The sequence below is a fragment of the Coffea eugenioides genome, chromosome 1, assembly GCF_003713205.1.
Source record: "Coffea eugenioides isolate CCC68of chromosome 1, Ceug_1.0, whole genome shotgun sequence".
Lineage (NCBI taxonomy): Eukaryota > Viridiplantae > Streptophyta > Magnoliopsida > Gentianales > Rubiaceae > Coffea > Coffea eugenioides.
Genome location: NC_040035.1, coordinates 51,865,788 through 51,880,408, shown reverse-complemented (window position 1 = coordinate 51,880,408; position 14,621 = coordinate 51,865,788). Strand labels below are relative to the sequence as shown.

The following is a 14,621-nucleotide window of genomic DNA, read 5'->3' as shown; positions in this document are numbered from 1 at the left end:
TATATATATATATTTATGATCCAAGTGCAAGAACCCAGCGGACGCTGAGCCTCTCAGTGGCTGCGGAAAACTCGTTCCGTGATGTTCTCCTAATTTGATTGCCTCGGCCAACAACTTTTACCCCTGCGATTACACTTTAGACAATGGAAAACACGTCTTCTTTGATCTGCACCAAGGTAACGCCTTTTAGCTTGACGCTTGCCAACAAGAAGTTCATTTCTTCTCTCAGACCTTCCAACAAACATATTGATTGCAAATTGGCTTTGAAGAACTCTGGTGCCCAGAAAAGTTTCAAAACCCAATGGAATATCCCTCTAAACACTTCCTCTAGCTGCAGCACCGTTTTCAATCTCTCCCCCAACAGTGTTACCAGTCGATTCGTTATTCAATGCTCTTCATATTCTGATGTAAAAACAAGCCTAGGCTCACCGAACCCAGTCATAATAGCCCTCAAAAACGTTTCTTTCGAGTCACTAAAATCGACCCTTTTAAATTTAACCCCATTTGAGGTATGCAAATGGTCTTTGGCTTTCTCCATTGCAGTTGCAGCCTCAAAGTGGACGATCAATGTGCTATTCAGCCCTTTCTTCTGGATGTATTTTAGCTGGACTTGGTTGTTTTGGCCTTGGATGGTAGCTATTAGTCTTGCAATTTACGGTCTTTACTGCTTTAACAGGCATTTACACGGCAATGCCAATGCTTTTCAGCAGCTTTCAATTGTTACTGCAGCATTTACTTGGCTCACTTTAGTACCCCCAGCACATTTCAATGGTTTTCTGGAAGGATGGCCTATTGTGTTTTTCTTTGTTTATCACTACTTCTTTTTCTTCAATGTGAGTGTCCGAAAGCGGTTGTATGGTGATTATTATCCCAGAGAGCATGATCCCGCTTGGGATATTACCCTGCCCAAGTGGCAAAAACTCTTGTTCTGTGCTGGAGTGATGGTTGGCCATTGGTTTGCAGCATTTGAGGGGCCAGAATTGCATCTTGTTCCTGGTGGCTGGAGTAATTTGGGCATTTGGATTTTGATAATGTTGACATTGTTTATGCAGTACCACTCCACGTCGTATTTGGCAAAGTATTCAGAGAAGGTGGTTGTGCCGACTGCTGTTGTGCTGTTTGGGCCATATCGGTTTGTCCGCCATCCAATTTATGCGTCCACGATGCTTTTGTTCGTCACTTACTTTGCTGCAATGCGAGCACCCTTGAGCGCATTGTTTATAGTTGCAGTCTGCATATTCTATTACGGGCAAAAGGCAAAACTAGAGGAACTCATGATGGTGAAAACCTTTGGACAGATGTACACTGGATACACGAGTAAAGTTAGGTACAAATTTATCCCCTTTGTTTACTAGTTTATGTTGTAATATTAATGTCTTGGAAGAAAAGTGATAATACTATGAGTTCATGGATTCTTGATCTTTTTTCTAATCTTTGTGAGTCCAAGTATCATTTGAAAAGCTTATTAGCCTGTAAAATGAGTTGGTTTCTAGCTGGTTGAAGGTATTAACAAGCCTTTAAGCAATCATGTGTGTCAATCTTATGTTGGATGTTCGTTTGGCAGATATACTCATAGAAATGCAAGTCCTGTAGAAACTTGGGCTGATGACCTTATGGTTGAGTTTATTGTTATGTATTTTGTAGTCTGTTCAACCCTTAAGTCCTTTCTCAAGTTTCATGTGCAAAAATTTCCTGAGCAATTTTCTTATCACACTAATAGATATGACCTGAATAAGGAAAGGAGGTTCAATGTGCTTCCTTTTGCTCACCTGGTCAAACTTAGTATCTATAGAATAGACATTATAAAGGACCATAAGGTTGAAACTTCATATTTGACCTTGAAAATATTGCTTTTTGTACAACGCCACCATTTTTATTTTGATACTTGTAACTCTAATGTTTAATGGAGTGAAAGTCATGAGCAATACAGCAATTACTCAGGGAATGAGGATTTCATACTCATGTTATTACTAGCATTGCATCTTGACGAGTAGTGTTTCCGTTTAGTTGGTACTTCTTTTCCTCAGTGAGCCTGTGGGTTTTGTTTTCTGTGAAAAGGTCATCTCCACTTGGACCTTTCTGTACGATTTGATGTAAAGGTTTGAGGATCGTTAACTATTGTATATTTTAATACTCATAGGAAAGTGCAGCTTGTGTTAATTATCATCCCGAGGTGTATTTACCATGTTTGTTGTCTTGAATCTTCTCATGCTTTTGTACTGCTCAATTTGACATGCTGCATGATTGGCCAACTATTCATCTTATCAAGGTCCAGTATACTGTGTTAAGAGATTGCCCATGGTTTATCAGGTCAAGAATGGACATTCAGAAAAATCTTGCATGTCTGGTTTGATCTTTTATTGCTTTGGAAGTGTTTGTGTGATTATGAGTGTTCAACCATCATAAGCACAAAAAGGTTTCCAAACATATTTATTCTTGAAACATCTTCATCTCATCTATGTTGATTTAACTGTTCGAACTTCAAAGAGATGTGTTTTGTGAGTATACACTGATTAAACTGTGTTTTTCTTTATATGATGCCAGTCTCCCTTTGGACAATGTTCTAGTTGTCTTATTGCTCCCCAATAGCTAATATCCTGATGTTTTGTTTCATTTTTCTGTTCAAAATATGGCTGATTTCCTACCCGGTTAGATTGGTATGGGAAGAACAAATCAGAATTGTATAACACTGCACTGTCATCATTTGTTTCGATCCAGAGCTAGAACTGCTTCTTTTTTTAACAGTGCTTTTCATAGGCGAGGGTGCTGCATGCGGATAGCTTGGCTTTGTACCAATTTCATGTCAATTTTTTCATAGAAACCTATATGAATAGCTCAAAGTATATCTTTTTTAGCTGCAAAAAGTTGTGCCTGCAATGAATGCCTAACTAGTTTGACATGCTGTTTTTGTAACTTGGGTTTGTGGTGTTTACTTTTACTTCAATGTAATCTAGACATGTTCACTTTGTCTTCTGAAAGGGAACGAATTTTATGTTAAGGTCTTGGTTGATGCATGAGATGCTCTAATGTCCATTTTCATCTATTAGATTACAAGTAAATTGTAAAACTTATGCGAATGGTAAATAGGATCATAAACATTTAGAAGTGTGAAATGTTCATTGTACCTCTTCATCCAACATATAACCTGTCTCATTGTCACCCTGTAAAACCAGCTGTAAGGATAGCCTGAACTGATTTCAGTGATCAACATTCACCATTTGAGCACGCTTAGAGCTTTCCTATTCTTCTTAGTAAAGATGCTTGGGGGGTGTTGTTTTTGGCATCAGGTAGAGGAAAATAATCTTACCTTCTGTAGGTGATTTAATTATTTTTTCATACTAATATTTTCTCTTGATTGAAACCTGGACAAATAGCTTTTGGCTGTTGCACATGTTCCAAATATTTATGTAATTGTTTCTGGGAAGTGCAAAATCAACAATATTTAATGGTCATTTTCTTGCAGAGCAGCCTCTTTGTTATATATTTCCTCCTTTCAATCCTCTTGTTTTCCCAAATTATCAAATGGCTATAGGTGTGTGAAGAACACATGTATTTGCTAATGTGACTTTTGGTAGGTATGAGACGTGCTAACATATATCTCTAAGGAAGACTTTGGAGATGAAGCTTGAAAGTAATTCGTGCATTTCTATTTCCTTCTCTAGCTCCCCTTACCTTCACTGCGTTTGTGGCAAGGGTAGGTAGGGCAGTTTGGACTGCCAATCTTTTCGTAAGGCTCTGTGTTACTTAAATGTTTGGTCCAGCCAGATTAATCATTATGTCCCCGACAAATCATGACTTGCTTGTGGAGGTTGTGGTTTACCTGAAAAACAGGGCATAATTGTCTCAGTGAAAGAGGACTGTAAGACATCATGATGCATACTTATCATCACCTAATTTGAGTGTCAGAGTCATCTTTTGATTAGCATTCTTGAATGTTTAGTAATTCACCTCTCACACTTCACATTTATTTGTTACCTCCAGTGAGGTTATATTCTTTTTGAATCCATGGAACTATAGAAGCATCTCTGGTGTTGAAACTGGCTGGTAAAGCAACACACCAATTGGATTTCTTGCATTCCATTGTTGGTCCATTGTTGATGTGACATTTCTTTTCATTTATTATTCGGTTAATTCTGTTGGTGTTAGCATAGAAGAGATAAGAGTTGCTCAATCAGCATTTGTTTCCCATTGGAATTCATTGTTCTTTTGCAAACCCAAAGAGTGTCAACCTCGTTGCACTCAAAAAGCAAACTTAAAAGAGTTTGCTAGATCATTAGAACATAAACTCGTGTCTTGATTTAAATCGTTGGTTTGACATTAGACTTTGCTTTCCTCAAGGCCAATCCACATTGATTAGTCTGTCGAATTTATGAACTTATTTGGAGCACGTAAATTGTAGGGTCCATGGCTAAAATCTAAAAACTTCATTTGACAGGATTTGGATAAGGCTTTACTGTGAAATTGTCAATATGAAAGCTCCATGAAAAAGATTCCCTGAAAATTTCAATTTGAAATCTGTATGTGCCCTAATAGGACAGGTTTCCTTTATCACCAAAGAAATATATAAACTGATGCGTTTCTTGTCATCCGTGGGCTGCATCCCAGCGAGTGGACTGAATGCAAACAGTGGGGAAAAGGACCGTGTCTTTACTAGGCTTGATATTTGGCTGTCTATATGTTGCTTGTCTTGCTCTGATTGTGCATGTTAGAGGAAAGAAATCTGGAGATCAGTGCAGCTTGAAATCCATAAGAGTGAGCTGACTCGGGGTGAGAGAAATGGTTAGCATTAGAGAGAAGCAGTAGTGATTATCTTTTTTGACGAGGCATTTTAGTGCTTGTGGCCAGAGAGCTTTCCATAATATATATTAGTCAACTATCTTGTTTGGGTTGCGTCAGTAAGTTGAGGAATCACATCATTCTATCTAGTACTCAAATACCCCTTGAGATCTCTGCGAATGATGGTTTCCCCCATCGGATATTGTAGCTTTGAGCATCAGGAACTTAGTGGACATGGTTGCTCAGTCGCGCGTTCAAAATGATGCCTTTGGTCTCCATCACCAGCTGGTTTTCGCATAAACACATGCCACCAGCCAGTTTTTAACTCCATTAGAGACCAGAATCTGTGAACCGCCATACCCCAACGTGGCACCCTAACGGGCACAGCCTACACTTCTGAGCCTGTTTGTATGTTTATCTCAAACCGGACAACAGGAGCATTGAACTCGTAAAATTTTACAGGGGAGAAGTATATCAATTGAATTTTTAGAAGCCATTGACGAAACAAAAGGAATCTGACAAAGGCGACAGCTACCCCCTCTTGAGGCCACACACATTCAATGATCATCAGCAACATGACACTTCACAAACTTCATTCTCCAGCACAGAAGGCAGGCGGGAAAGGACAATTACCCGGCTTGATTTTTTGATTACCATTCACGTCCTTATTATTCACTCTGTGTTGTGTTCATATGCACGCATGCTTCCCCCAACCCAAATTAAATTACAGGTTCCGACAAACTACAACTGCATTCGACCGTACAATTAACGGCTAAATAGCTAACCCCACCGTTCCCCCCACATCTGTCAATGCGGACACCCAAGTGCAGTCGGGGCGAATGGCAGAGCATCTTTTGCACAAATCTTACAGGAAAAAAACCCGAAAAGGGACTCGATGGGAATCACACTTTCGTCCCCACTTGTTCTTTGGGTTTTGGCCTTGCTGTCAAACTAGTTACGGATTTTTGTAGTATCGAATAATTGCTGACTGGGTTGTCATGTCACCTTCCGTCGATGAACCCTTATCGGCAAACCTCGTTTTGGTACAGGAAATGGGCCGTATTGGATCCCTTCCTCCTCTTCACCAACTACCTTCCATCTGAACTCAAAAAAAATATATAAATAGCAGGTTTACATACATGCTTAAATGGACTCGAGGGAATTGTAATAGTAAAGAATTTACACGAAATCCCATGATTACGCGTGCGCCTATAAAATTACTGCTATCTTGTTCAAGATGTCCGGATTTGACTCACACCCTAAAGTTCCCTTTTTTAGCAAAAAAAAAGACTTCAAATTTAGATTTTCAAAAGTTTCAGTGATTTTCAAATGAATAGAGATGTGCATGAGAAAGTTGTGGTTCTGCTACAGTACAGGCACAGTAGGCTGCGTGATGATCAAGCTGCAGTGATCATATCGAACGAGTTTGCACCATGGATGTTCTTACAACTGTTACTCTTGACGTTAGGTCAAGATGGGCGGAAAGGCAGAGTAAATGATGAGCATGTGTAGAACGATAATGGTAGAAAGATTTAGTAGCAGAGAGAATGCAGCCAAAGTTTGGCAATCAGGGACGCAGAACCACAGTAGATATGACAGCGAGCTAGATTTCTGCCACAGATTGAGAAAATAAAGTGCCTATGGACCATAGCGTGAAAGGCAATTTCAAATTGGTAACGTCATAAACTAGTAAAAAATATGCGCCATAGGAATTCTATCCCAAAAAAAAAAAAAAAAGGGGGCGCAATTAGCATGTCTTGCATTGCCTATCCCGAAGAAAAAGAGTTGAATTAGCTACAATATTAATGGGTTCCATGTGCAAATGTACTAAATTTTTCTGTTCATCTTTATTCTACTAGTGAATCCACAACAATCCCAAAAATAAGTGGGACAAATTCTTGTAACCAACAGAAATGTGCTAAACATCAATCATCTTGCATGGTTGTAGGTAGGTGGACTACCAAAATAAAGTTGATGTGATGTACGTTTGATCTCCTTTGTTCTATTTTTTTTTTAAATGCTCCTAATTTTCCTCATTTATCTTCCAATCGGTCATGCCACGTACGGTATGGTGCTAAAACAACATGGGGCCACCTAATCAATTTTTCTGCGACAAGCAAAGATGTTTGTTTGGCAAATCTCTCTCTCTCTCTTTTTTTTTTTGTGGCGAAGGTATTCGATGATGAATCAATATCTGGTGCTCCTGGTTATTTTTGATACTCACACCGATTACCTCAGATTCACAGCCTCACAAGTCTGAGTCTGAGTCTCAGTCTCAGTCAAAAGAATGAATGAATCTACGTGGATGTAAATACATGAGACGATGCATGCATGCCATCTGGAGCCAGAGTTGCATTTTTTGATCTCATATGCAGCAGATAACCGGAGGCTGACGATTTTGGGAAAAATCACAGAATTTCATAATATATTCCAACAAATCTTTATGGCCTCTTGGTCTTGGGGACAAAATCAAAATGGTGGTATTGGTATGGTACCAAAAGGATTTTGTGTCCATTGAGGATTTTGAAGGACCACTTCCAATGCTGAAGGAGCATTAGGTCGATAGGTCCAGCCTAAACCTACCCACACTCTACAAGTTCTAACTTATGTAGTGCAAACATACACGTGCACATGCAATTGCACAATTCCGCGTAGTACTATCACTATGTGTGTAGATATAGAATGTGTGTGTGTTGTGCGTGTTTTGTGTGTGTGTGTGTGAGAGAGAGAGAGCAAGAGGAGGAGAGGGAGGCAAAAGAAAAGAAAAGAAAAGAAAAGATCAAAGAAGGTAAGACCTGTAAGTGGTAGTGAGGTGGTGGAGGAGGATAAGCATTTCAAGCTTAGCTAGCTCACTTCCTGGACACGAATGCACCCCATTACCAAATGGCATGTAAGTGTTGGGTCTTGGAGGAACCTGCAATTAAACACCCTCAATTTTATCAATTTTTTTTCTTTTGGGTTTTTTTTTTTGGGTGTGTAATGTAATAATAAATTACAAATTACAACAATAGGTAAAGCAGGAAGCAATAGGTGGATTTTGGTGTTTTCTTCAAATTTTAAATCCAAGAGGTTGTTATCATTCTACGTAAACAGTGCAGAGAGATGCACATTTCATTGAACAAGATTATGAGGCTGTAAAAGCATTGCTACCATACAAAAAACGAGGTCACGTGATTTGATACTTGAAAGATTTTTGATCCAATTGTCAAAGTTAGAAGAAGATCCACATAAAAAAAAAAAAAAACTTGAAAAGGACAGTGCCAAGATAATCCGAAGATTGACAACCTTATATTTCTTACAATGGGAAGAATGGGATAGATAAGAGCAAATGAGCTGCATTCTCATTCTCACTCTCATTCTCGTTCTGCATCTTGAGCTTGTGCAGAGTCAGATGAGAATATTTTTAGGGATACTGACAGACAACACGCATATTCATATGTACTTGCAATTAGTTCTCTCCACGCTTTCCCTAATTATTGGGGTGATAGTATCCTCCTATAAGAATAACACAAACTACCTTTCCTATTATTATTATTATTAATTTCCAGGGAAACGTGGTGAGTTAATGTAGATTAAATTATATTTTTTCGTTAGAATACTCACTTGATAAACGTATTCTACCGACCAGCAGGAAAATAACAGTAGATTAGTTGAGGGTTTTTGTGGGGGTGGGGAATGCACCTCAAATCTCGAAGGATCAAACTTTTCAGGTTGAGGGTAGAAATCCGCAGAGTGATGAATGGTTCTGAATAGCGGAAGAACCTTCCATCCTTTTGGGATGAGATAACCTTGAAATTCCACGTCTTGGACTGCTTCTCTGAATGTAAATGACAGAATGCTTGCGCTTCTTAATGTTTCTTGGATAACCTGAAATGCATCTTCTTATTAATGATCCGTTTTCAATTATTTCCCTGTGGGATATGAATCATTTACTATGAAACAAATAATCAATCAATTGGTTTGTGAAATGTACCCTACTAGTCAGGGGCATGCGCCTAGTATCCTCCCACATTAGCCCTCGTTTGCTTCCAGTTCGAATTCGTCTAATTTCTTCTTGTTCCCGCTGTCAAATAAATTGTTGCAAAAATCAGTGGAAACTTTGATCAATTTTCTTTTTTTGTGGAACGAAAAAGAAACTTGATGATATCACACACTGCAAGCTCAAAATTGAAGATGATCAAATATAGAATAATGCAAAAAGAGCCAAATTTTTCTAGAAGTAGTAACAAGGAAAGGAAAGGAAAGTAAAAAAGTAATTACTACTACTCACCGTGACAGCTTGGAGAAGATGAGGATGATCATGCAAGTACTTGAGCACCCACGTAAGGACACTGGCAGTGGTATCATGAGCAGCGAATATGACTCCTATGATATTGTCAGCAATTTGAGAATCGGTGAGTCGATTAAATTTGTGGTCTTTGGCTCTCAGAAACATCTCCAACAATCCTCCGCCATGCTTTCCGCTCTCTGATCTCCTCCTCCAGATTAATGTTTTCAAAGTCTCAGTCAAGACCTTTCTTGCCTGTGCCATATATTCAACAATTAATATTGTGAATTAATATTATTGCACTACTCGCTTCTTCTTCTTCTTCTTAAAAAAAAAAAAAAAAAAAAAAACTTCACGTACGGTTTTTTTGATGAAAAAATAAAAAAAAAAAAAAATTGAAGAGGCCGAAGATGACCCAAAAGTCACATCTTCACGAGAGAGAGATACAATAGAATGTATGATGGGAGTATATTTATATGTGCCTTATTCCTGTACTACGTGTGTACTTGTAGACAAGAACCTAGCGATATTCATAATTAATTAATGTAGCAAAATTTCTGACATTGACCCATCAATGCAGCAAATGTTATTATTCAATACTCGTTGAAAAGAAAAACAAATTAAAAAGACTAGCTTGTTCATCGATCTAAACATCCTACCTCCTACTTTCAACCCTCCTATATTCAATACATGGTACATACATGTAGCAGCAGTAGTGCTAACCAAACTAACGGAGGAAGAAAGGTTGAATCAAGTTAGGAATTTGTGATCCCACAAATCTGTCTACACGTTTCATTTTACGTTGAGTTTCATGTGAAGACATGGAATGCTTCACACGTAAGTCCGGTTAACACGTTTAATGCAAATTTCTTATTAGCGCCTACTATATCTTGGATTCCAGATGGTAAATGCTACTATACCTTCATTGATTGGTGAAAAGGTGTCCCCGGAAAATCCAGAGGCATTGAATTGTAACCTTTCTCCAGCATTTGGTACAACCGTTTAATTCCTTTGACTTCCACCTCCCTGCTCATGTCCCCAAATGCCGCATATACCGCCACGTCGAAAGCATACTAGAAACCCAAAATAATAAGCAAAATTTTTTTAAAAAAAGAATCCTTCAGCAAAAAAAAAAAACCATTACTGTTGTTCTTAATAATTCTTAACACTAGACACTTGAAAATAGATAGATACACTACCACTTGTGGTTCGGTTCAGAACTGTTAGTTAATACTACCTTCTTCATCTCTTGCAAAGTGTTGACGGTTGTATTTTCCCAGCTTGGAAGGAACTTGAGAACAATTCCCTCGACTTCCGGGACAGATTCTCTGATAACAGAAGGTAAAAATGAAGCCTGAACCAACTTCTTGAGCATGGAATGGTAGGGTCCTTGATGAAAGAATAGAGCTTCTGGTCCTATCATTTTTTCCTTGCTAGGCGGATACGTGGGCTTAAAAAGATGAGCCTGAGTCACAAGAACCACCTTTGCCGCTTCCGGGCTCGAGATCATCACACATGGGCAGCCTAGTATGTGAGTCTTGAAGATATCTCCGTACCTTAAAAAAAAAAAAAACGTAAGTAATATTCTGTCAGGAAATAAAACTTAAGGGAAAAAACAAAAAGTACAGATTTTGCAAGAATACATGATTGATTAACGTTGTTTAAGTTAATGCAACAATCATTTACAGTTTTTGTCGGGTGGAGAAAAAGGAGTTGGGATTTTGAGTGTAGAGCTTGAGGGTCTCTCCAATATAAGGCCAACCCATTGAGCCGGGGGGGAGACGTTTGGCGAGCTTGGAAGGGCGCCATTGCCGGAATATGAGTACTAGCAGAAGTAACGAACAGATTACGACATTAAACGGAAGAGATAGGACGGAGGAGGGGGAAGTATCCAAGGTCGGTGAGAAGAAGAGTTGCATAGTAAGAGGTGGCAGAGAGGCAGAGGCTAAGGTGGACACTCGAGGGCGGGTCGGTAAGCTACTAAGCTGTATTGTTTCCTCTTTGGTGGTGGATAGGGTGAAACTGTGAGGGCTAAGAGATATATATAGACACGGGGTGGAGCCTTGGAGATCAGGATTCAGGACAGACGTCAATAACTCGCGTTAACTCGAACAGCACTACTGGTATTAGATTTATCTTCTTTCCACCCTGGCAACTAAGGCCCATTAACCAGACTGAAGTTTGGAATGTTGCAAGTATTAAGTTATTGAATTGATTAAATTATATTTATTTGATAACTAGTTGAATTATAGTGTTAAATAAAATATCACATGAATGTTATGTTTTTTTCCTTATTTATTTGATAACTAATTAAATTATAGTGTTGAATTTAAATATCACATAAATGTTATGTTTTTATTCATTAAAAATTTGCTTTTATTTGCGCATTTAGAGAGAAAGGAAGGTGTGCATGCGCATGTTTGAGAGAGATGGAAAGTAATGAAATAATTTAGAGGTGGTGTATAAGTGTGCATATATGTATGGGAGAGTGTATTTTTGCATAAGTATGTGTGAACAAAATGAGAACAAATATCTTTACAATAATAAAGTCTGTGTAGGTGTTAACTTTGTTTGTTTTTCAAATTTACCTTTATCTTTATTATCCATTAAATCTTATCTCTATTATCCATTAATTATTATCTCTATTATCAACTACATACAAATCCTATTAAACCAAAATTGCCTCCCTTCAACTTTCATATTCTCCCTTGCTAATGGTTTTTTTTTTTCTTCCACTTGTACATATTTCTCTATAATACACTTTTTATTACATATTACATAAAATAGTTATATTTACTTGTACTATTTTTGTGATTCTTTCAATTAAAAATATTTTTTGAAAAGTTGCATATGCATGAGCGTGCCTCGATAGCTAGTGTATTTTGTGTCAGAGCATGTACGAGAGTGTGTTATATGTATGAGAGCTATAGTATGTGTAGTTAATTTAGAAAATTCAGTGAAAAATTTTCAAGTAAAAGTTTGTACATAAATTAACTAGTGCTTAATACATTAAATGGTAAGGCATTTTGTTATCAAACATGCTGAATTCAAAAAGTTCTAGATAGATTAATTTTTAACATTAAGTAGAGTTATTAAATAAGACCTAAGTTTGTAGCAAATTCTTTGGATTGTGATCAAGGTCCTCCTATTTTTTGAAATCCTTAATCTAAGTCCCCATTGGCGTTGGAAAGATAAGTTTGTGAACATAATCCCACTACAATGCGAAAGGTTTTACAGCTAATTCATGATTATTGGGTTGTCAACCCTACCGGAAGGTTAAAACATCCAAGATGTATTTGTTTGTACTAGTTCATTATTAATATTATAACTGATCTACATTCAGAGTTTATCCTTACAAATTACATGAATATTATTCTCTCACAATTAAACGATCACCTTAATAAATGGGAACTCTTCTGTCAAAACTCTAGAGGAAAGAGGGGAAAGTTTTTTTTTTTTTTTTTGGTAAATAGGAGGTCTAGAACCTAGGGGTGGGTACGGGTCGAATACCCGTCCTGTGCATCATTTGGCTGATCCGATCCACACCTTATAGGTCATCCATTTTTTGACTCTTATCCACTTCGCATATCAACAGGTACCCGATTATAGGATATCTGCTGAGATTGAGTTGGGTCAACGGGTACCCGTCCCACCCCACTTATCATTTCATTTTTTTAAAAAATTTTATACTAATTTAATTTTATATTTTACACATTCATCTAAGATTTAATAAAGATTTTTTTTCAAAAAGTCTCCCACCAAGAAACAAGCGTGTGAAGAGAATATAAGAAAAATTAAAAAAATTAAAAGAATTCAAAATCAATAAAAGTTTGAAATAAGTAACATATTTTTTTAAATATACGTTCCACATTAATTATACTCTTTTCTATAAAACTTAAGATCATGATCTCTACAAATGAATATTGTAAATAAACTATAATCTTTCATATTTGTAATTCAAATTGTTCAATGAAATTACTTATTTAACTCTAAAAATATTATTTTATAGTATGTGCATAAAAATAAAAAAAAATATATATATATATATATAGCTCGTGACTCTGCAGGTAAGAGCCTTAAGGGGTCGGGTACTTGCGAATTTTTAATTATGTGACCCTAACTCGCTTCCACGTTTAAGCGAGTACCTGACTCTCTTTTGATCCGATCAAATAATACAGATCCGGTATTCTAATTTTCGGATTAGATCGGATCAGATATGGCGGGTTTTCGAATTAGCGGGTAATTTTACCCACCCCTACTAGAACATATGATCTTCTATTTACAATTTATTTCAATTTACCACCTAACCCAACCCTTTTCTGAGAAGGGGTCTTCAAGTTTTTCTTATTTTTCCCTTTTTAACCATATCTTTTGGTAAAAGTTTACGAAAAGGCTGTCTATACAAATGTCACTCACACCCCAAGGCTATTACCAGCTCTAGTCTACACGTACATACGTATATTCAAAATGAAACTAATAAGGTCCCTCAGGATCATCCTAATTTGGGGCTTTTCAGGCATTTAATTACTTAACGTTCCATACTAATAATGACGTACTTTCATTTATACAATCCATAGGATTAAAATTCCTTTTCTTTTGTTTTGGTTAAATTATATACCCAACTTTTGCCATAACAACACGTCCCTTTTTTATTTTTTAAAGGGTTATTATCACTTTACCGGCTTAAACTATATTACTACTATCAGTTTATCTCATAACGTTATCTTTTAATCACTTTACCCCCATAGGTAATTCAACTCAACATGTTAAAAAATTTTGGACAAAAATACCCTTTTATTTTATAACATTACTACATTGTTATTATCACTTTATTCGTTTATATTATAGCGATACAAAACACTTTAGTTCCTAACATTATTTTTTAGGCATTTTATCTCATCGTTAATCTAATTAGTATGGTCAAAAAATTTTAAATATATTTATCCTTTTTATATATAATTAAAAATAAAAAAGTTGGAATGGTTATTCTTCTTTTTTTTCACTTTAAGAGATCAATAAACATAAAAAAAAAAGGCTTTCTCAAATTTCTTTTTTTTCACACTTATTATTACTAGGAAAAGAAAATTAGATTTTGTAAAAAAAGAAAATAAAGAAAAATCTAACATTATCGTATTACATTAAGGTTGTCGGGATGAGGATTGAAATTTGATAGTAAACAGAAAAGTGAAATAATTTTAAAATAATAAAAAGTATTTAATTCTTTCTTATTTGTAATTTTTAAAAAAAGAATTGACCTCTCTCCCCCCTCCATCTTTCTATTCTTTTTTGATATTAATAAGATTGTCAAGAAGAAAGAAATTAATACTTTGAATTTTTTTCTTGATACTAAACAAAAGAAGAGCCACTCTAAATTTTTGATTATTTTTATTATGAAAAGAGGAGAGTATTTTCTTCTAAAGTTGTTTAACTTGCTAAATTGGTTTAATGATAGAATAAATTGTCTAAAAATTAACTCTATGAGGTAAATTGATAATGAGACTATAGTTTATGGGGGCAAAGTGATAATAATTTTAAGGGTTAAACATGTCTTTTCACGTTAATTAACAAACTCCGTTAA

At 36.4% G+C, this 14,621-nt stretch overlaps 2 protein-coding genes across 2 annotated transcripts; one reads left to right on the top strand and one right to left on the bottom strand.

Moving 5' to 3' along the window:
• The first annotated feature begins 48 nt into the window (after window positions 1-48).
• LOC113763691 lies at window positions 49-1,653 on the top strand. Its single transcript, XM_027307592.1, has one exon. The coding sequence runs from the start codon at window positions 144-146 to the stop codon at window positions 1,353-1,355; it is 1,212 nt and encodes a 403-aa protein (XP_027163393.1). The 5' UTR covers window positions 49-143; the 3' UTR covers window positions 1,356-1,653.
• Window positions 1,654-5,515: 3,862 nt separating this feature from the next.
• On the bottom strand, window positions 5,516-11,036 carry LOC113764539 (abscisic acid 8'-hydroxylase 2). Its single transcript, XM_027308462.1, has 8 exons — window positions 10,730-11,036; window positions 10,281-10,599; window positions 9,964-10,116; window positions 9,047-9,298; window positions 8,750-8,839; window positions 8,458-8,643; window positions 7,572-7,690; window positions 5,516-5,875 (listed from the first exon to the last, which is right to left on the bottom strand). The coding sequence occupies exons 1-8, from the start codon at window positions 10,960-10,962 to the stop codon at window positions 5,773-5,775; spliced, it is 1,455 nt and encodes a 484-aa protein (XP_027164263.1). The 5' UTR covers window positions 10,963-11,036; the 3' UTR covers window positions 5,516-5,772.
• Between the last annotated feature and the right edge of the window lie 3,585 nt (window positions 11,037-14,621).